The 22823-nt window shown below is 38.3% G+C and overlaps 1 protein-coding gene across 10 annotated transcripts in view; it reads left to right on the forward strand.

Annotated features, from left to right (window-relative positions):
* The window catches only part of RAPGEF2 (Rap guanine nucleotide exchange factor 2), a 174835-nt gene that overhangs the window by 86690 nt on the left and 65322 nt on the right, over positions 1–22823 (forward strand). For 6 of the 10 annotated variants that reach the window (XR_006414777.1, XR_006414778.1, XR_006414779.1 and 3 more), the window contains exon 7: positions 2995–3012. The exons of 1 other annotated variant lie outside the window; for it this stretch is intronic. Coding sequence is in view for 6 of the 9 variants with exons in the window: in XM_044430651.1 (XP_044286586.1) it covers positions 2995–3012 (18 nt within the window). In the remaining 3 variants the exon portion in view is untranslated. Of the gene's footprint in view, positions 1–2994; positions 3013–20590; positions 20619–20700; positions 20979–21007; positions 21857–22823 lie in introns of those variants that run through there. 3 more of the 10 variants (XM_044430654.1, XM_044430655.1, XM_044430659.1) reach the window with 3 other exon arrangements.

Consider the following 22823-nt stretch of genomic DNA (forward strand, 5'->3'; position numbering starts at 1 on the left):
GGGGGTTAGTTTCCTTTCTCCTCCAGGACAATGCCTATCTTTATAAGGGGAGTACTTCACTACCAAATGCGCACCTATGGGCACCCATACTACAGATTCAGCATCTGTACCAAAGTACATTGTGCCCTTTGAGAGAGCACTCTTTTTCTGCTCCAGTAATGATACTGTTCCACCATCCAGTCATGCCTAAGCCTTCTAATCCCCTTATGTGTGATGCATAGAGACTATGAAGAAGAAGGACAGATTGCTTACCTATAACTGTCATTCTTTGAGTGGTCATCTATGTTTTCACAGAACCTACCCCCCATCCTTTCCTTGGGGTCATATTGTAAACTTTCTTCCTCCTGCCATCTGAGATGGGATTTGGATTTTTTTCATTTCTAAAGATTTGGTTTGACTAAGGTTGAAGTTGAGGTTGGTCAAGATGATCCTCTCTCAGTCCCAAGGCCACATAGGCAGTCTTGAGTGAACTGAGGCAATGGGCAGGAACTCCTCCCACATATACCAATCACTAAGGTTGTGGAGGGGTTCCCACCAACACGCTCTCATATATGAATCTTTCTGACAATAGGCTCCATGCAGGCACAGAGTCCATATGTGTGAATACCTAGATGATCACTCGAAGAATAACAGCTACATGTAAGGTACAAGCTGCTTTTTTCCTGTATATAGCTGGTATTTTCTTTGAGAACAGGCATATGTTGTGCTGTTACCTGTTTAAGCCAGATTTTTATTTTATATTTTCTCAGCACGAGAAGTAGACCATATTATATTACTTCCATTGATGTGGCTGACATATCAGGTCATTTTAACAATCTGAACCATATCTTTATCATCTGAGAGAGCATAATGTCTGTATAGTGTTAGCTTTCCAATGATCATTATTTTGCATTTTTGAGCTATAGGAGAAAAGTCTTCACACTTTATTATTTCAATATAAATTACAGAAAAGTAAACTATTTAAAAATGAAGGTGAGATCTTTCCAAAGTTGTATAAAATATTCAGAAGAGGTTATGGTCTCTAATTCTCTGCATCAGCTAATTTACAGGAGCTTATCAAACATACTTGGGTTATACAGGAGTAACGCTATGGCAGTTCATGATATTATTTGCATTATATGAGTACACCTCTGGTACATCTGAACTCAGTAGTGAATGTGGCAACATCAAACCTCCATGACTGAGGAAATGGTTGTTGAGGGTTGTTCAGATTTATATCTTAATGCATTTTATACATTCTATACATACTATTTCTATAGCTCATGGTGGTGTACAACCACTTATAAATTTAGATAAAGTTGTATTTAAAACAAACATATCATCATACATGAAACAAAATACCTCAGAAATATGGTTTCACTCAAGACCTGACAAAACATTGAAAGTTTTACAGTCCTTATGTTTTATGGCTAGTGTTAAAAATATAGCCCCCTGTCAAATATATATGTTAGGCAGCAGGCTTGATGATATTGACTTCTAATTGACAAGTAATCTCCTGTGAGGAGAGTATATCCTTAAGGGATTACTGGTGTAATCCTGCGCATGACTTTCACAGAAGTAAGCCCACTGAGTATAGTGGGGTTGCTTGAAGTAATGTGCTTGCAGGATTGCAGCCAGAGGTTGAAATCCTGTCTGACCTGTCTAGAAGAGGAAAAAGCCTTCTGGAAACCTGTAAAAGTGGAGGAAGGACTATATTTGTTGCAATTCCAGCCTGCCTGTCCAGAAACAAAGTCAGGTCCAGGAGAAAGTCCAAGTTTTTCACTTAGTCAGAAAATGGATCCTATTAATCATGGGAAGGCTCATCTGCTCTAGATCACAGCCATTTTCTACCATCACTACCTCCACCTCGTTTAAAATCAGTTTTCTCTTTATTGCTAGTTCACACAATGCATCTTCATATTTCTCAGAACAAGAAGAAAACTGTCCCAAAATGGCTCTGTGGGCTGTTCCTTAATGTAGTCTTATGGGCTGTTGGAGGGTTCTTGTGCTGATGCTTGCAGTACACATCCTCATGAGTACATAAGCATTTGGACCTCTTCATGTGCTCTCTCTGATTCTAAAGTACTGGGGATTTTCCACTGTTTTCTTTCCTACAAATTATGCTCCTTGTTGCTAAGTCCAATCTACATTTGGCATGTAAGCTATTTAATATATAAACATTTGAGTGTGTTACTAATTGTGAAGGGTTTTATTGGATGTTCGGTTCTTGAATAATATTACATTATGCTGAAATGTTTTGTTTCTGTGGCAGAAGAAACTTAATTTTCAGTGGAAGTTTTGATAGAATCTCAAATTTCAACATAATTTTATGTTAATTTGACTCAACATTTTGTCCCTTTCTAAAATATTTTATGGGATCTTAATATACTAATATAGAATACTTCCCTTGATTGATTAATTTTATTCACTACAAAAGGGCAATCTTCAATGTAGGTTCCATCTATCAAATTATTCAAACTTAATCAGTTTGTTGGAGGATATAATTGTCCAAGCACATGGCAGGTACATACTAAAGAGCCTGCTTTAGCCCTGGCTTTCTCAAATACACCCATTGTGAGAATAAATGTTTAGAGTTGTGAGTTAGCCCTTTTGCATTACAAATGTAAAGGCATCAAACTAGCACTTCAGTGTATTTTATGAATTGCTGTGCGTTCCTTTCTCCCTTTTTCACAATATAAAATTACTTGCTGAGATAATACACGAACAATTTATTGTTTTACAAAGATTGGTACATACAGTGTCAGAAAAGTATAGGTACATGTCATTTATTATTAATCAAATTCTCAAATATTAGCAGTGCTGTTGGTATACTACTTTATATTAAATGGCTGTATGGTCTAGGGAGAGTATCTAAGACAAACCTATAAGTTCAATTAGGAACCTTCCTTAGACAATAGTGCTAGTGTCATACTAGTAGTATATATTTTGGCACCTCTGATAATGTTCATCTTTTCCTTTCCTCCTATATGGCATTCATTTCATTTTGGCTCACAGGAATGCACTAAACAGCAGGTATTGTAACCTATGTGTATGGTCCTATAACTTTTTACATTTCCCTTCAGCTTGGAGTGTGACTAATGTCTTAATTCTGGTTTGCTTTTGTTGCTGAATTTGTGTCTCATCTCTACTGTTCCACTACATGATAGGTATTTTATCTTCAGTTAAACACACACACACTAAATGCAGAGCCTGGTGGCATCACCATTATCTCCATATCAGTTTTACTTTGTTAATGCATTGCCTTTGTTACACTTTTTTTGTTATAAGCTGTTCTATGGTATACAGTATATGATGTACAGAAATTGTGAACTACTAACATAGAACAGAATACTCTTCCTTTATGTCTTTAATATCTGCTTAGAAAGATGCAGTCCTTTTCAGTTGGAAATTTTTAATTCTATTGCATAGCATTTTCACTTATTTATAATCTAAACAGAGTAAGATTTTGTTTCTAACAAATTCTGTCGAACTATTATGAATAGCAGTGGTCATAATGGAGATTAAGAACATGAATTCTGTGCTAGTATTGATGCTAGTGCTTTATCTTAGGTAAAATGCTTAAGTACTACTTCCATTATATAATAGTGTTACGGAATAGCATTAAAGAGGGTTCTTTAAATTAAAAGTACAATATCGTTAGATACCTGAATAGATGTAATTATATCAAGTTATCACTGCACTGGCCCAAGAGAAGGAAGGGGTGGGGAGAGAAAGGGAACAGAACAAGAAAGGAATTCATTGGACTAATGCTTCTTAATGAGATTTTATGGAAGATAGTAGAGCTGTTCAAATAAAAGAATGAGCATAAGAAAAATCCTATACCTTTCTCTAAAACAAATAAAAATCTGTTTCAGGCAGGAAAACTTCCATGTTCAAATTAGAGTTTTCCCAACCCTTATCTGCCCTTTCTTCCTTTCTTTTTCATGGAAGCAGCACATATTTGTTGCTGGAGCTTCTGTGGGTTTTCCTAGCCAAGCTGACCTTTCCATTTCTTGTAAAATTGCACTGTCATCTTTTTATTGTTGCCACTTTTCTTGTTATTAATGTTTATGAACATTCCATATCATTCCAACAGTAGCTTTATTCGCTTTTGCACACAAACACAAGATTTGACCTTTAGAGTTCTTGTAGTGCTTCAGATACTCTTCCTTTTTCGGGAAAGGTGTTTGGGGATGGTGGGGGCTACATGTGGTTGGTAAGTTGCCTGTTGCTTCCACTCTAATTTGGATGTTCCTCTTTTTTAATTGAAGAGGAAGGTATTTGAAGGAAGGAATATTTCATCTTTTACAAAGAATAGAAGAGGCAAAAAACCTGTATTGGTCACTGATGTGGTAGAAGGCATAACTGATTTGTTTGGATAGTTAAACCAAAAGCACAATCTTCTTCAATGTACCACCCATGGATGTAGTTGCTGCCATCACAGATACTACTACTTGACTTTTAAGATACTTTAAAAGATACTGTAAAAATAATGGTCTGTTGGGCACCCTTCAAAAACAATATTGATGAGCCTCCAGTCTTTACCTTTAGTTTTGCAGAATGTATCTGTGTGCATGTAGCACTTGAATCCATTTTTTCCATGTAGCTCCAGAAGCATTCTTAGGGAATGAAGATCAGGAGCAACTATAGAGGTAGAGACATGTCTGCATTTTGCATGAAAATGTAACTGGACACCTAATACTCATCTTAAAGGGGTTGCCTCCTGGTAAACTTACTGAACAAGGAAAGGGATAGGGGCAGGCAAGGAGTGAGGAAAAGTGCAGCCTGCAGTGTTGTCAGGTGATGACCTTAATGACTTGCACAAGGGGAGAATGTGGGGCAATGCAGTGGGAAGTGATTCAGGAGTCAAAATGGAGACCTAGGGGAGTAGGGTAGGTGGACACAGGAATTAGGGGCATATCAGATTGCTCATTTATGCACATGGGTAGAAGTGAGATCTAGTAAAATGGAGCCCCTTGAGTTAGCAAAACTTTTGAACAGCTCCCCGCCTCCCCCATTTAAAATCAGATTACCCTTCACATCTGTCTCCATAAATAGAACTATAAAAATCATGGATCTGGCACTTTCTACTGCATCCATAGCACAACAGAATCCTTACAAGTCTTAATGATTTTTGCAAGGTTGCGGCAAATCATAGAATATTGCTGCATCCACAATGTTCTGTAATGTGATGGTAGTGTTGGCATTTCATGTAAATATGACAATCTGGAAGAATTTGTGCTTTAGATTTGTACATCTAAACTACGTAGTCTATACACAGCAATGCACACTTTAAATTGATGGGTTTGGGTAGATTAGGGGGTGCCATATAAAACCATGTATATTCATGATGATCTTCCTAAAATTCACTAGATCCAACTGAATATGTCCCCAAGTCTCCCCCCCCCCCCCGGCCTTGTATCTTGAGCCCATGGCAGCCATTTTATAGCTGTATCCATAAAACTTAATTCAAAGTTTCAATAGGATCCCAAAATGCTTGGAAGCCTTGCTTTAGACCATTAGTTCCTTCTTTGTATTCTGCTTCTGGTTTAAGGATCAGGGATGTTTTCTAGTTGAAGAAAAGATGATGGCGCTTTAGAGTTGGATGATAGTTTATACCATATGTTTTACATGTTTTTAGATGTTGAGTACTTCAGTTAATGAATGACTATAGTCTGAGCATGCAAACAAGCAAATGCTGTTTAGACAGGAAGTATATAATGTTATAATTTGCATGATGTTTAAAGTGGTCTCTCAAAGTTGCAGATAACATTAACATGAATTATTTTTCACAAATACACTAAAATCAAACATTAGTAATATTTTCATCTCCTTAAACACAGTTCAGGAAAAATACTGAAAAATCAATCAAATGACGCTTTCTTTCTATATCTAGCAGTAAATCTAATGCTAGTGGCTTAATACCAAACAAGTTAAACAGTTTAATATTGTTTATATAAATCCATGTTTGTTGGAAAAACTTTGTAATGCTATCATCTAAAGTCCTAAACAGGTTCATGAAATGTAAGAAGATTTAAGCAGGGGGTTGAACAATTAAGAGTTTGCATTATGTAATGCTTTCAGGATAGAGGGATTTCCTGGCCTTCACTAACACATTTAACTTTGTGTTCTTGTACATTACTCCTTAACATTTTTGTTTCAATTCTTATTTGTTTCCTCCCCCTCCGTGTGTGTGTGTGTGTGTGTGTGTGTGTCCAAATGTATAACACAGAAATTTGTTTTGCTGTGCATTATTCAAACTGTGCTTTTTTAATGCCAAGTGTATGTGTACAGTGATGCATAGCAGTTCAAGGTAGAATGTCGTCTGCTGTTTACCCACGTTTTGTCTTCTGTCAGAGGATGCATTTCTGTCTATGTGTATTACATCATCTGTGCTGCAGACTTTGTGTGTGTCCACTGGGATTTTCTCTTCTTTCATTCCCTTTGGAAGGAGATCTTGTATTGATGTCATAATTGGACCCATCTTTTGGTTGCTTTGGAGATTCAGAGTAATAAGGGTGTTGTGTATCAAGCCATGTTGCATTTCAAGCAATTTAGGTGTCACTAATATGCCTGCCAGTCTGGGTCTGTTTCCAATTTGTGAAAATTGACAATGCTGGATTGCCAGCCTTGTAAGTCCATTAAGAGAGTTACAGAGATACTCTGTGATAATCATTTTAAAAAATCAGGTGCTTTTCTTTTATATTTTATTCAAATTTGGGTGGCATGTTTTCTAACAGAATATTTGGCAAGTCTTTGTAAGAGAGATCTTACCAAGAAAAATTCAACTTAGTTACAAATTCTATGGAAAACTGAATGATAGAAGATACTGAATTTGAAAAAAAAATGAACACCTTTTTTAGCCAGTTGAATACTTTTAAATGTTTGAACACTATGTATACTTTTTAGAGAGAAATGCAATCTGAAGATCACACACTTAAGAAAGGGAGTCAGGCATGCTCTGAACATAGCAGGAAGGGCATACAAAACAGAGGCTATCTCTGTACACAGACCTAATTTGTGTTTGCCTTGCACCCTTCTTCTCCACACATAAGACTGCTTGTTGAGAATCTACCCTGCAGGACCCCCCTTTATGATCTTTTGTTTAGCAGCTTCTCTCTCTGTTAGGCAGGAGGTTCTTTATCTCTTTAGAAGTATAGGGAAAGATTGGGATGCAACTGGAATATATGGTGTCCTTAGGTTAAAAGGTTGTGCCTATATTTTCTGCTGAATAAACTTTCCTTTCCTTTGTAAGTATTACATGTATTTGTGTGAATGCAAAACCAAGCCTTTCTCTCTGGCCATGCATGTTAAATCCCAGCAAAAGATCCCCAAACCGTTTTTGAGGCAGTCTGGTGGGCAAGCACTTCCTTGTGCGTTATATTGCTCCCCAAGATTACTTTCAAGAAACCCCATCTGTAGACGGATAGCATATTCATGCCTTAATATCCTGTGCTTGAACAAGTTTGCATAACCGCCTCCTTGCCACTCTTGGCTTATAGAAGTCAGCAAGGAAGGGATGTCTGGGCCATGGAGATTCAGTGCCACTTTGTGAGAGGGAGTGGTCCCATGCTGCATTAAAGAATTGGTGGTGAGACCACTTCTGAAGAAACTCTCCCTGACCCAGAAAATTTGAATAGCCACAGGCAGGTAGCAAATGTTCCTTCCCTGGGCAAGTTTCTAGAGAGGGTGGTTTCCATCAGCTCCAGACACTTTTGGATGAAACTAATTCTCTGTATCCATTTCAGTTGGGGTTCAAGCCTGCTTTTGGCACAGAAACAGGCTTAGTTGTGCTTTATGATAACCTGTGGGAGGGAGTAGGGGGAGTGCGACCCTGTGGATACTGCTGGACCTCTCTGCGGCTTTCAATACCATCAAACACCACCACCACCAACAACAACATCCTTGTGGAGTGGCTGGCACTGCCACTATTCTATTCCTTCTATTCCTACTTGGAGGGTAGTCTCCAAAAGGTGGCGCTTGGGGAATATTGTTCAGCTCCTTGGATTCTCCAGCACAGAGTTCCTCAGAACTCTGTTCCGTCCCTCATGCCAATTAACATTTACACAAAACTGCTGAATGGGATCATCTAGAGTTCTGGAGCAGGTTGTCATCACTGTGCTGAAGACACACAGCTTTATTTCTCCTTTTCATCATTGGCAGATGAGGTTGAGGATGTGCGGAACAGTATCTGGCTACAATAATGAAACTTAGTCCAGACAGGACTAATATGCTGTTAGTTGGTGATTCCTTTAATTGGATGGGGCTGTTCAGCCTGTTTTAGATGGGGTCCCCTCGAGGAGCAGGTTCATAGCATGGGGGTTCTCCTTGATTCATCTCTGTCACTTGGGACAGCATTGATGGTTTGGAGTGCTTTCTGTCATCTTTGGCTGGTGGCCCAGCTGTCCCCCTAACTGAACAGGGATAGCCTGACTTCAGTAATCTATGCTCTGGTAACCTCTAGATTGGATTCCTGCAATACACTCTATGTGGCGACTACCCTTGAAGACAGTCAGAAGCTGCTTCTAGCCCAGAATGCAGCAACCAGATTAATATGGGATTGAGTGGTCTGAACATACAAGACTAGTTTTAGCCCACCAGCATTGGCTGTTGGTATGCTTCCAGTCCCAATTCAAGGTGCTGATCTTAACCTATAAAGCTCTACATGGCTTGGGACTACTATGCCTGTTGGAGCGGTTCTCCCAACCCTGACCTACACTAAGCTTACCCTCTGGACCCTTCCTCTATGTCTCCACCCCTTGAGAGGCTTGGAGGGTGGCCTTTTTGGCCATTCCCCCTCTTCCCAATCTTTGGAACAACCTCCCTGCTGCAGCCTGCCTAACACCAAATTTGCCATCTTTTTGGTACCATGTTAAGACAACCCTCTTTCTGGAGGCCTGGGGGGAGAGGAGAGGGAGAGAGAGAGTTGTGAACCTCCCAAATTGATTTACGTATGGTACAGAAATGTAATAAACAGTAATAATAACCTTACCATGGATTATTGTAATATGTGGTATGTGGGATTGTCTTTGAACGCAGTTTGGAAACTTCGGCTAGTTCAAAATGTAACTACAAGAATAGTTACTAGAACTATGTAATATGGCATGAGCATATTGCATTGGTTATCTCTTCCTTCCACTGGCTCCCATTTCATTTCTGGGCCCAATTCAAAGTTCTGGGCTTGACTTATGAAGTTCTATATAGCTTGGGACTTTAAGACCTGACAGAATGTGTATTACCCTATACGTTTCTGCTTGCTATACTATACTTTACCTTAAACTACAGGCAAGTACACACAAAAGCATCTTCCTTCAACTGCTCCTTCATTCTAAGGTGTGGGGAATGATAACAAGAGAGGGATATTTCAGTGGTAGCTTTTTCAGCTCTGGAATGCTGGGCAGGGAAGCTATCTTTTCAGCACTGGCCTAAGCCTTTCCTGTTCTCTTAGCCTTTTAAAATATTTCTTGCTATTTTAGCATTATCATAACCACTGATGCGGTTTAATACGTTAGATGTGATATTTTTTCTGTTTGTATAATGTTGGCTGGATTGTGTACTTGAAGTCAAGACTGTGCTATCTTTTAATATTGTAATGGCTGCCCAGAGAGCATGTTGCCTGCAGGCAGCTTTTAAACACATTTAATAAACATAATCTCCATTATGTGTTAATAGTGAAGTGTGTTAATAGTGAAGCACCTTCAGAAAACTGCATGTTTGTGAAACACAGTGCTTGAATTTCAAAGCACAATTATGGCCATTTCTTAGCATAGAACAAAAGATTGGGAAAAGCTTTTGCCAAGATGTTTATTGAATCACTACTGATAGTGCGTTCCTATTATACAGTACCTTTTAAAAAGCCTGTCCTGGTTAATGGGCAGCATAGAAAATAAATAGATACCTTTATTAATTGCAAAATATTCTTGCAACTCTGATTTTTGAAAGGCTCATCATTTTACAAAGAATCATTTAAAGCACCAAAGACCTGTAAACCTTGACCAATTTGTAAATTGCAGGTCCCAACAAACTGGAGCATGATCATATTATCAATGCTTCAGTCTTACAGTCTCTATACTTTGGCATAGCAAGGATGTGGAAACCAAAAAGCAATTTAACTGATAGCAGTGATAGTGGACAGATGATATAAATGTATAATCTCTCTCATCTGGATATATAATTCTCTGGACAGCCCTGCCATTTTCAGTCCATATATGCCTAAAATCACATGGCTTTACCATTCTGGCTCCTAAGAATCCAGCAGTATTCCTAAAATCTGTTCTAACATCTCATTAAACCCTACCCCCATGATATAGTTATGCTGCTATTTCAAGCAGTTTGCTGACCATCAGAATCAATACTCTATTGTCCTTGGAAACAAATGGATTAAAATTTGTATCCCTTTAAACCTAGTCAAAGTATCTGTTCACAAGTCTCCTCAACCAGTCTTTTGTTGGCTGATATGTGTCTGTTGCTATCAGGTGTATTTCTTGTAGAACAGCAATAGTGATGCTATATCCCTTTAGTTTGGAAAATTCTTACTTCTTTTTATTTGGTCTCTTAACATTTCAAGAAGCCTGTCAGGATACAGGCAGCAGGTATCTATATCTGGAGTACTAGGACCGGTGATGGTGGAGGTCTTAGCAGCATGCAGAAGGGCCATAGGCAAAGACAGGAACACACAAAAGACAGATATTGCCAAGTCATAGCAGGGCCAGAAAGAAAGACAGAGTCAGGAACAGGCAAGGGTCAGATATCCAACAAGACCTGGCTGGTCCAGACTTGCATGCAGAACCAGGAACGAGCAAGGTCAAATACCAGGCATGGAAGATCCAAAAGCAAAGGCAAAGCTACAAACAGGTAAGAGTCAGTTTCCTGGAGAGGCAGGGTCCAAACAAGAAGCAAAAAACCAGTCAGAAGCTGACAGGCATCAAGGCAAAAGCAGATACAAGATCAGAACCAGAAAAACCTATGTGGCTGTGGCAAAACTGAGCAGAGAAGTTTTTTATAGTGCCTTCCAGAGCTTTCCAGCTGTGTTGCTTGACCACACAGGCTCCAATCCTGGCAGGTACCTACAGGTCTAATCCTGATCCTGCAGGTACTTTCACAATGAACCATGGTGCCTTTTGCAGATGCTTCACCAACTGTGTCGTGGCTTCATGTCCTGACAAAGTCACTTGTAAACATGAAATAACAGTAAATATATGATTGTTCTTGCAGGTATTATACATAACTACCCTCTCTACAAAGGATACCTGTTTTTAAGTCATTCAGACTATAAGAAATTGGTATAATATACTTCAGACCACTTCCAGAGTGCCCCCACCCTTACAATAAAGGAAAAAAGCCCAGTATTCCTCTACATTATTTCATAAGATATAAAATCTATTACAACAATTTTTTTCTTTGTGCAGGTGTCATGGATTCCTTGTGTAACACATAAAGATTTTAGGGTACTTACTTTGTTCTTTGACAGCTTTTAAGTGGAGAATATTTCTGTATATTATTACTGATGCATCTGAAAAAATGTCTGTGCTAAAGAAGAAATGTCTGGCATACATGTTTTTAGAATGTAAATTTTGCACATTTTTACCTTACTTTGTGGCAAGCATTTTCCAGGTTGCTTTGATATAATAATTATGTAATCTTTTGTATGTCCGCGCACGGGTACATACACAGTAGGGCATCAGAGATGTGTTAGATGTTGCAGATTTCTCTCACTTCTGAACATAACTTGCTCATAATGATTGGATAAGTGCATGGCTGAACTTCAATTTAAGCTCACTAGTGCTCAAAAGTATGGGCTAGGGTTTTTCAGATGTTCATTTTGTAGCTTTATATACAAAAGGTGCTCCTAAGTGACAACTTTACCTTGATAGTAATGGTAAAATATTAAATAATTCTGAAACATGGCTTGTTAGCATTGTAAGTTTGCATCCTTAATTTCCAAAAATACATGATTCCATTCCATCTACTGAATTGTTTGTTTAAAAAATGGTTAAGAAATAAATTATGTAGTGGTTAAGAGCATGGGATTGGGACTCAGACGATCTGGGTTCTAGTCCCTGCTCGGCCATGGAGCCAACTGGGTGACTTTGGGCCAGTCACAGACTCTCAGCCCAACCTACCTCACAGGGTTGTTGTTGTGGGGATAAGACGGAGGAGGAGAATGATGTAAGCTGCCTTGATCCCTTTGTAGGAAAAAGGCAGGATATAAATTGAATGAATGAATAAATAAATCTAAAAACTCAACCCCTTTCTCCTGACTTAAGGCACTAGTATATATTATATGCCTTCTGCTATTGGAAAATAATGTTGCATATACAGTGTGACAGGTTTGCAAACATTCCATAAAAGCAAAGATCCTGAACATGTTCTGGGATTGCCTTGATGCTGATATCTGCCCCCTTCCAAAAGTTTCAAGTGGTTAGAATATAAGCTGTATTGAAATGCAGGCAAGTCCACTCTTTTAAGGTATAATTAAAATAGATAGTAAAGCAATTCTTTAGCTTAGGCCTTGTGAGCTTTTCTATATGGTAGTCTTTTCCAGTTTAGTCATTAAATCCTGCTAACAAAACTGCTGGCATTTAATAACTGCAATGACATAAGCACCTAGAAAGTTTGCTAATGTTTCCATATAAAGGAGCTATTTAAACAGGAGTCATGGATTAAAAATATTTAATACTTTTATATTCATTGCTGTTATTTCAAGTCATAGAACATTTAAATGTAGCATTTTTCTTTGAAAGTTAAGAACAGTGTGTATTATGTGCAATCACAGTAAGATTGGCAGATGTCATTAGCAAACCCAGCTGCGACACCAATATGTCTGTGCTGAATTCTTGATGTATTAAAGATCTGGATTATGGATTTATCCACAGTAATAACACAACAGAATTGCATTGGTGCACATGATCTGTAATGAAAGCAAGTGGGTTAACTAAGCAGCATATATTACAATTGAAGATAGAATGATGACATCTTTTCTTTTCTTGGTTATCACTGAAGCCTGGAAAATGTTCATTTCACAAGCAACAAAGAAAGTTGTGGAGAAGAGAGTCCCTCTATTTTTCTAGGTGAACCTGTACTTTGCCTTGTCTTGCCTTTTAGGGTCTCACCATATAGGCTGAATGTGGAACTGTAAAAGCATTTTGTTTTGATCTCTATAAGTCAATGTGGTGTCCTATTAATCTCATTTACTTTAAAAAAATGATCAAGTGATCATCGTGTATGGGTAACATAGCTGCAGAAACTAACAGATAAGTGAATGCAGTTGTGTGGTTATGTGCCATGGTAATGGGTATTATTCATTAATTATGGCTGCCTCTTGTTAAGGTATGCACATGCTTAAAATCCTAATTCCCACTTCCTGTTTGTACTTAAGGCTGCATGGTAAGGTTCAGTGACATCACTATTGATGCTGGCCAATCATTACCAGCGCATTTTGTAATTTTCCTTCTTTCCCAAAATCAGAAATCATAACTACTGATAACTAATGACGTTCAGTCTTTCCTTCACGTTCTGATGACTGCTATAGCAGCCCTTCCCAACGTGGTATCCTCTAGATGTGTTGGAGTGGGAGGGTACTCTCATCATATCATATCCCAGACAGCATAACCAATGGTTCCAACCAAGGTCCTTGATTATTCATTACTTGAGGCTGCAAGCCTACACCAACATACCCAGGAATAAGTCCCATTAAACTCTATGTGACTTATTTAGAAATAGACTGCTATAGAGATAGCATTGTAAGACTGTCAACCAAAGTTTGCTTTTTGTTAAATAGCAAATTACTGCTTTAAAAGTCATACAATTGGTTTATTAAATCTGAAAAAATGCATGTAAGTGAAACAATCGCTCTAAAGTAAAATACTTCCTTTGTTGATTACATCACAAGTGCCATCCTGACAGAACCCCCTTTTGTGGATTTTTCAGAATTAGGTAATTAGTTAAATATTGCACATCTGTTGTCCATTCCTTCTGATGAATAGACTGTAACCCCTTATCTATAATTTAAATCTAGGGGCAGAGGCATAGTGTCAGAAATAGCATCAGTCCATGGAAGCACACCATTCATTAAGACATCACCACTCCAACCCAATTTGAATCAGTGGGTTTCTGTATGGAATACAAATATAAAAATAACTGTAAATGTGTTAAGTCAACACTTGCGATTTGTTAATCAGCAAGTTAGTAGTCCTGTCTGGTGTGACATCCCACTTCTTTGATGTACCTAGAAGGGCTGTTTTGGTCCAGATAGATTTGGCTTTTGTTTGATAGTAAATATATTGATTACCTTTCAGGGACTGATGCTTTCAACATCAGATTTGTTTGTGTCATCACAATCTCTTCCCATAGTCCATTGTGCTTTATCACTGTGTGAACAGAATGCTTCTTTTTATATAATGGTTTTTTAGGGTCTTGCATAAAGTGGTTCAATAACTCAATGTCATGCAGAATGTGAAATATAGGTACTAGTTAGACTCACATTTTTGCAGTAATATTTTTCAAATCTACATTTTTATTGTTTTTAAAATTTAGCTAATCGAGGCCTGTTCACCTGATATATTATGTAGCAGGTTCTATTTTATTTATTACACTTCTATATCTTCCCATTGGCCATTGGGCTCTCTGAGCGGTTTAGAAATTTACAATTTATAATTACATATGTTATTTAGAGGTGTAAAGTAAATTTGGTCAAATCACAATACTGGCTCAGGCTAATTCAGAAGGATCCGGGAGATGCCTGAATCAAATGATTGACTTCCAGAGTGGATTTTACAAGAATCTTTCCATAGCCTTGTTTTGCCAGTTGGATGTTCAGTAGTGTACAGTTTGTCCATAAAAGAGGATACCTCTCCCCTCATCCCACCAAATTCTGTTTAAGGAACATGTGAGGTTAGAGAAAGTAGGGGGAATATGTAGTGTAGTATGTAGTTTTCTAGCTGACAATTCTGGTTTTAAGGGAGAGATGTTTAATATCACAGGGCTTCAGAGTTCAGTGCTTTTTTCAACTTGGAAGAGCAGGACTGTTAAAAGAACTTCAGAGTCTGGCAATTCTGTGTGGCTTATGACTTCTTCTAAAGTTTTTTTTCCATGTCATTGTACTGCATAACCTTTCCCCAGTCCTTTCCACTCAACTGAGTACTTGCCTACACTAGAATATTTATTCCTGGATTTAAAAAAACACACACAATTTTTGACAATTGAGCAAAAGAAAGGGGGGACCCTGAAACAGTATTTAATTTTTAAAAATCCTTGAATTGGAACATTTGTTGGCAGTTTTCCACCTTAAAGGCTTTGATCTACTGTTGATGAGGGCTGTGGTTTTATACTGGTTTTTATTATAATGATTGGTTGCAGTGGTTCAATATATTATTATTTATTCTTTGTTACAGTACTTCATCTCAGTTCTGTTGGTATTCTTGTGTAGGTTTTTGGTTACTTGTTAGGTTATTTTAATGTTTGGTTACTTGTGAACTGTTGAACGGGGTACAGTTTTTAAAAATAAATAATAAATGTCATCTTAATGTAAATTGCCCTTCAAATGGAGAGCAAGCAGATCCTCTTTTGAAGACCACCAAACTCTAAAGGCTGCCCTTGCACAAAAAAATCTTAGTGCTATTGTTCTGAAAAGTTGCATTTTATTTATGTATTTATTTAGAAAATTTCTATGCTGTCCCTTTCGCCGAAGCCTCGGGGCGGCTCACACATAAATGTTACATAGCTTTGTTATAAAACATACTACATAGACATTATCTACAAAACAACAGGGAGAAAGGCCAATCCCTTTTTAGCCACTACCTTGAACCAATTTTAAAGCTGCAAGCACAAAACCTGCAGAACCTATTCTGATTATTTTTGGCTTTCTTCCCTTAAGATAACCCTCTGATTAGAAAGGGTCCAGGGGAGGGCAACAAAAATGACTCAGGGTTTGGAAACAGTGACTTGTGAGGAGAGACTGAGAGAATTACAATGTTTCATTGTAAACCATCCCGAGACGTCAGTAGTTGGACAGATTATAAAAGCAGTAAGTAAGTAAAGTAAGTAAATTTTTCAGCCTTGAGAAGACTGAGGGGGGACTTGGTATTCTTCCGTAAGTATCTCAAAAACTGTTACAAAGAGAGACCTTTTCTCATTGATACCAGAGTGTAGGACACGGAACAATGAAGTCAAGTTGTGACAACCCAGGTTTAGGCTAGACACAAAGAAAAGTTTCCTCACTGTCAGCAATACAACAGTGGAACCAGTTGCCTAGAGAGGTGGTGGGCTCTCCCACACCAGAGATATTCTGGAAGAAACTGGACAGCCATCTGAGTGGAATGGCATAAATTGGTATCCTGCAACAGCAGGGGGTTGGACCTGATGGCCTTCATGGCCCTTTCCAACCACTTATTCTATGATTTTAATTTTCATAAAGAGTCTCCTCCCTCCCCCCCCCTTCAGAAATTTAGCTGTGTTCATAATCTCAGAATGGACAACAATGTCTGCAACTTCCATCTATTTCTGCCAAGGAATAAAGATAGCTGTTTTTCAGTAAATGAAAGTGTACTACAGTGCTTGAAACTCCTTTTCTAATATCTGGCAGGCTATAAAGGGGCTACTGTATCTTTGGAAGGGGCTACTGTATCTTCTCTTCAACCAACTGTGTCAAAAATCAAAACATAATTATTTGTTGATTTTCCAATGACTGTCAAATGGAGGAATAAAGTTTCAGTTTCCAAAATGAGGCTCAGACTTGAACCCAAGTAAAATTGAATGACTTCTGAATTGGCTGGAGCCAAATTTGGGCTGTCTTCAGAGTTACTGCATTGGGATCCAAACTGAATGTTGTCATTGGTGCACAGCTCCAATATGAAAGCTACCTAAACACTACCTATGAACACTACCTAAAACTATGTTAATGTTGCTTTTTTTTGTGAGGTGTTTTGAATTATAAAGTTATGGTGTAGGGACACTTGTGAACTATTTTTTCTTGTTAATAGACAAATATTTCCTTACTTTATACTCTGCTGACATTTAAGTTTGGCATAACAGTGACATCATTTATTTAGGTAATTGCCAATTCTGGGAATTGAAATGAAAGAAGCTTCCCCAAAAAGTGTGTTTTTAGTAAAGTCTGATATATAACTAATGAAAAATCTGATCTTATATTTCAGGGAATTTTTATCCATTCTACATTATGCTAAAAAGCCACCCTAATACCACTACATCATACAATTCAGATAAGAAAAGCAAAACTTTTTGAGAAACATTAACTTAATTAGAAGCAATTGCATAAACAGAAACAGATACTTTTAACTGAAGAATGTTCTTGTATGTATATTTCTTCTGTATCCTGTATATAATTTTAAAGTTTATTCTGACATGAGCAACTTTGAAGTATGACTAAATATATTGTATTAAACATGAATATATTTCAGTGGATCTCTGGTTACACAACCAGTGACAAATAATAGAACTGACATCACTCTCATCATCTTTAATTGAAGAGTCAGAGGAAGTAACTCCAATGCAGTAAAGTGTTGTCTGCTTCTACCCAATGGTCAGTTAGGAGACATCCAGAAACACAACCTTCAACTGTTTTCAATAATTTGTAGACTATGCATGCCATTTAGGGCATGTCGTCTAGACCAAAAGCCTATGAGATACAGAAATTAGATACAGCTATTCAAAATAGGAACAACTGTTTGTTTCAGTTATAGTCAGATACACAATTAAGCATATAATTAAATAAAACTGTTTATGGTCTGTTCATACAGTCACTGGATTTTGGATGACATGATAACTTGCTATGGTTTATAAATTACAGTGCATTAGATTGTGATCTAAACCCAGCACTCTTCCTGAGGGGTGGATTATAAACCACCCCAGTTACCCATGGCTTGCTCTACATTTAATTATTCTATCATGGCTTAGCATGCTATCTGAATCCAGATGACATGCTAAACCATGATCAAGTCCAAAAGCAAAGGAGTGTCTTATTCAGAGAAGCAAAAATGAATGGCTGCTCTGGCACAGGAGCATTAGGAGGTGGCAAAATGTCCAAGCAGCAGTTTGTGTGGTTCTCATTAGAACTGTAAAGGAAACCACTGAGGTCTGCACTGTGCTATTTCCCCAGATACCATTATGGGCCTATGGAAGCGGCATGTGATAGAAAAGCCAGCCATTTGGTCTTCCTTCTGTGTGCACAGAAGTGGCAGCAGGCAGGCCCAAACTACTATTCTTGCCTTTCTTGATGCAGCTGTTGCTGAAGTACATTAGCAAAGTAACATTTTATTTAAAGGAGGGAAACCTCTCCTGTAATTTGGCAGCGGCACAGGTACTTGTGCACGAAACCTTTTGCTCCTGTGATTCTTGTCAGAAGACAAGATGTTGAAACACAAACCAAAAAATCAAGAAGATGCAATGAGAACCTGGAATACAGGAAGAGAAAAATCAGAGAGCTTTTAAGTTCAAGGCAATGTCTTCCACTCCCATGAGAGTGAAGTAAGTTCCTAGTCAGACATCTTGCTACAGCTTGCCAGTAAAAAGCCAAGCACTTGTTAGAAATCCCCTTGGATATGTATTGCTCTGTCTTGTAAAAAAATATCTGGACTGTCTTCTCTCGACAGCTGGGGCACATAGCAGGAGAAGCAATTGGCATGTTTTCTTGCCGAACAGGATTCATTACGGAAAGGTGTTCACACATGTCCCCCAATAAAATATCTGTATGTAGCACCTGCTAATCCACAGATTCACTGGGCCATGTGTTCAGGGCCAGCCCAAAACATTTTCCATCCTGAAATAGAGTAGCAAACAGAATCCATCAACTCAAGGTACATGGTATGCAATGCTGGTCAAGTTATTTTGTTTCCTGAGACATTAAAAATCCACCAGCTCATAACTACTTACTGCCCTTCTGTGATATACCAGATTGGGTTGGGGCAGCTTCCTCTGCCTAATAGCAGAAATGGCCCTGTGTGTGTCTAGCAAGTCCTAAAGGAAGAAGTGGTGGAATCAAGAAGAAAAGACATAAGAAATGCTGTAGGACTTGGCCCCAGTAGGGAAAGTAGGAGTACGAGAGTCTTTGATGGGAACTGCAGTTGACCAGTGCCCCAAACCTTTACAACAAAAGAATTTGGAGTTGGAGTGGGCTTCTTCTGTTGCTCTGTTTTCTATGGAGGAAAAAAGGTTTGCAGTCGGGGGGGGGGGTTGGGGAGAACAGGCTGAGAGGCCAGTGACAGCCATGTGTATTCTATGACTGTACCCGCAGTCTAAAGATCAGTTTGAAGAGAATTGCTTCAAATAATTGTAGTTGCCTGTCACAATAATTGTAACATGCTTATAGAAATAGGGTGGAATATGAACAAATGTACGGGCAGTATTTTTTTTCTATAAAATCTCACAGAAGGTTACAGTAGATACTGGTGCTTAGTCTTATTCCTTGTTTGCATTCTAGCATCATTACATCATTACATACCCCTTTCCCTTTATTAAAATGTGGGCCAAAATCAAGAGCCCAAAATTATGGTTGTACAACTCAGAGAGATAAAATTTCCAAATAAAACTGTGTGAAACATTTTTGCAGCAGTTTTATAAAAATGGATTTTTAGGGAATCACCTTTTGGTTTGCCAGCTAAGCTTTTAGCCTTTTTTGATGTGAGGTCAGTATAGCAAATCACTACTGTATAGCAAATTAAGTTAAGGTTGCATGAGTTTAGAAGACACAGTCAAATCCTTTATCTTAAACAGTTCCCTTTATTTATGAATACATGCTTTAAAATTGATTTTTACTACTGCAATAGCAGAAATGAGCAGTGTGTCCCTCCCAGTCTCTCCCAAATCCTGCAAAGTTTTGTTCTTGTATGGGACTCAATTTCAAGAATGTATTGTAAGTGTAAAAGAGGTCATACTTTAGCAATAACAACAGTGGTTAAAAGAGACTTTAATATTTCTCTCAGTGATGACTTGCATTGTAAAAATGGAATCGTATTGCATTTCTTGTAATATTTGGAGTATGCAAATATTATATTCGTCTCTCTGGCTGAAGTGTGCCTGTCTGCTTAGTTCCTGTGCCATAATGCTGTGATGATAGAGCTGGTTTTGCATGGGAGTGGCTAGGTTAATTTCTCCATTTTTAAAATGAGATACTACTTCAAAAGACATGTTGTCAACTATATGAATTAAGAGTATGTTTCCTATTGCAGCAGTGTATTCTTGAAATGTACATGTATTCTAATGGCAACTGAATGTTCTATCTCTGGCAAATTGGAGACTTTATTTAAGAAAATTTCGAGTGAAGATCGTGAAAATTCATGGCCATGCCCCTCAGCTCACTGTTAGTGTTACCTGAAACCTGTGCAGTATCATACCTATGTGTCCATGAAAGCTTGTCAAGTATGCTATTGACAAACATCTGATAGAGATATTTACAGCTTTGCCGCAACATTATTTTTTGGGTGGGGGAGGTGGAGAGGTGGTGTCAGCCAACACCATTGCTTTATATTCACCTTGGTGAAAAATGATATTTAGTTCAGAGCCTGTTCAAGTAAGTCTTTCTCCTTATTCCCACCCTGCCTTCAGTGGTATTCATTGGAGCCAGCAATCAATGGATTCCTTCCCCTCTGGGATTTGCTTGACCTACAGAAGCTGACATAATACAGGCAAGCGCTTGTTACTCTATCTGAATTGTCCATCTGTACCTTAATGAGTGAAATAGTTAAGCAGCAGAGGGGGGCGAGCAGCAAGGAATGTGTCTTCCATTTGAGTTGAATATTCCGATGTATAGGGGGAGAGGGAGGGAGGCAGTGTGAGATCCACTTACATCATTAGAACTGCATTGAGTGTTCCTGTGTGCAGGTTAAGAGACAGACTACAGTGTCTTTGCTTTCTGCAGGAAGCAGCAATGCCGTTTGTATCCTAAGAGGAATTTTTTATTTAGAAAAGGAAGCGTTCTTTCTACCCAGGAAATGGCTTTCCTTGTGCGTTGCTATGCCAACTGCCTGCAGCCATGGTCTTCCAAAGTAAGCACAATAACGTAATTATATTGGCGTATTACATTCAGACTCATGATTCTCTAGGTTTTTCTCTGTGTATGTGCCTTTGGTGCTTTTTGTTTTGTTTTGTTTTTTGTTTCTTTCCCTTAGTGACTTTCTTGGTGGTAGACATGGTTTCCTTGAATGTGTGAGGGACAGGCATCATTAAATTAAATGTCCGTCAATGTCATGCTGCTTGGATTAATTGTGCGAACTTGGTTAGTTGAGTGGAACAGAGATCACTGGTCACCCTGTCAGCATCATTAGCAGCCAGGGAGGAGGTCCCTATTCACATGCTCTGCCCTGATTTTTTTTTTGAAATGGGGGATGAGGGGCTCTCTATTACTACGTTTGCAAATTAAACAGGAGTATTAACAATGCTTGGCTGAATGCAGGAAGCTAGTTCCTGCACCCTGACTAATATAATACTGTGTTAAGCTTTTTTGAGGGAGTCTGTGTGCAGTCAGCCATTTTAGCTTTTTTCCTCCTCTTTTTTCCTCCCTTTTGCTCTCAGGGAATGCTCTCGTTCTTGTAGAAGAATGCTGGATATGTATGGTGTTGCCAGGCACTTTACATCGTTGCACGCTTAAGACTTCAAGTGTTATAAAAATGGAGACAAATGCTGCTGTTTCGATTGCTTTTCTGCACTACAAGTGTGAGAGATTTTGTGAGCGACACTTTGAGCTCTTGGCTTGCTTTCCCCCCTGGTTTTTGTTTGTTTAATTTAATGCAGTAGGGGATGATTTGCCATCCATGAGAAATTAGTACATGATGTGTAAATTCAGTTCAGTATATGTTTGTTCATTATGAAACCTCTTGCAATCCCAGCTAACCATGGAGTTATGGGCCAGCAGGAGAAACACTCAGTAAGTATAGCAAAATCTGCTTGCTTTGTGAAAAGTATTTCCCTAAATTTAATTTTTAAATGTAACTACATGTAGTCATGCTCATTTTACTTTGATTGTGGGTGTAATGGGGCTGTTGAATTGTAGTAGGGGAAACAGATACTTGGTTGTAATGTCAGTTTTGATTTAATACTTTGGTATTTTATATTTTTTAAAATAAAGTTACTTGCTTCTAAATAGAGAAAGTTGAAATATTTTATTTTATATAGGATGTGTATAGGTTGAATTTTTGACTTCATTTTTCTTTTAAAGTTATGATTTCAAGGCATATAGTGAAGTGGAAAGGTTCTGTAAGCAATATTATGCTCTACTCGCATGAAAGGTCTGTGTGATTTTTCATCTGGCACACTGCGAGCTTCTTAAAGTGCAAAAATGTCTGATGAAAATAGACATGGTTTAAAAGGAGCAAGAAATACATGCTTGCCCTTTTAATTGATCCCATGAGTCAAGTACACCTCTGTTGCACAGTATCCCCATAGGTATATGATGTTTGTGAAAATAGTGTTCATAGGCAGAAAAGGAATCTTTAGGTGTGTGGGCCTTGAGTGCCAAATATTTAAGGCCACAATCCAAAGAGCTGTTAGGTGTGTCCAACATTGCTTGCTATTTTATTTTTCTTTTTAAAAACAGCAGACCCCACTCCCTGTGCCGCATTGATCAGACTGCTTTGGAAATTCCCCTGAGTTTCTGAAGCAGTTTGCCATGCTGCACAGGAGGGAGCTGCTTCACAAATAGAGGTCAAAAGCCCCTTTGGGCGGTACCAGTCTACTTTCAAGGCTGTCTGAATTGCTGCCTAGATTTGTCATTTAATACAGAACTATGAGGAATCCTAAACTGTATTCTAATTCTCCAGTCATTTCTGTTGCTTACATATTTGAAGGTAGTCAGAGAAATATTTTTTAAAAAACATTTCAAGTCTGCAGGTATG

This window comes from Varanus komodoensis, unplaced genomic scaffold, assembly GCF_004798865.1.
Source record: "Varanus komodoensis strain SLA01 unplaced genomic scaffold, ASM479886v1 scaffold21, whole genome shotgun sequence".
In the NCBI taxonomy this organism is placed as follows: Eukaryota; Metazoa; Chordata; class Lepidosauria; order Squamata; family Varanidae; genus Varanus; species Varanus komodoensis.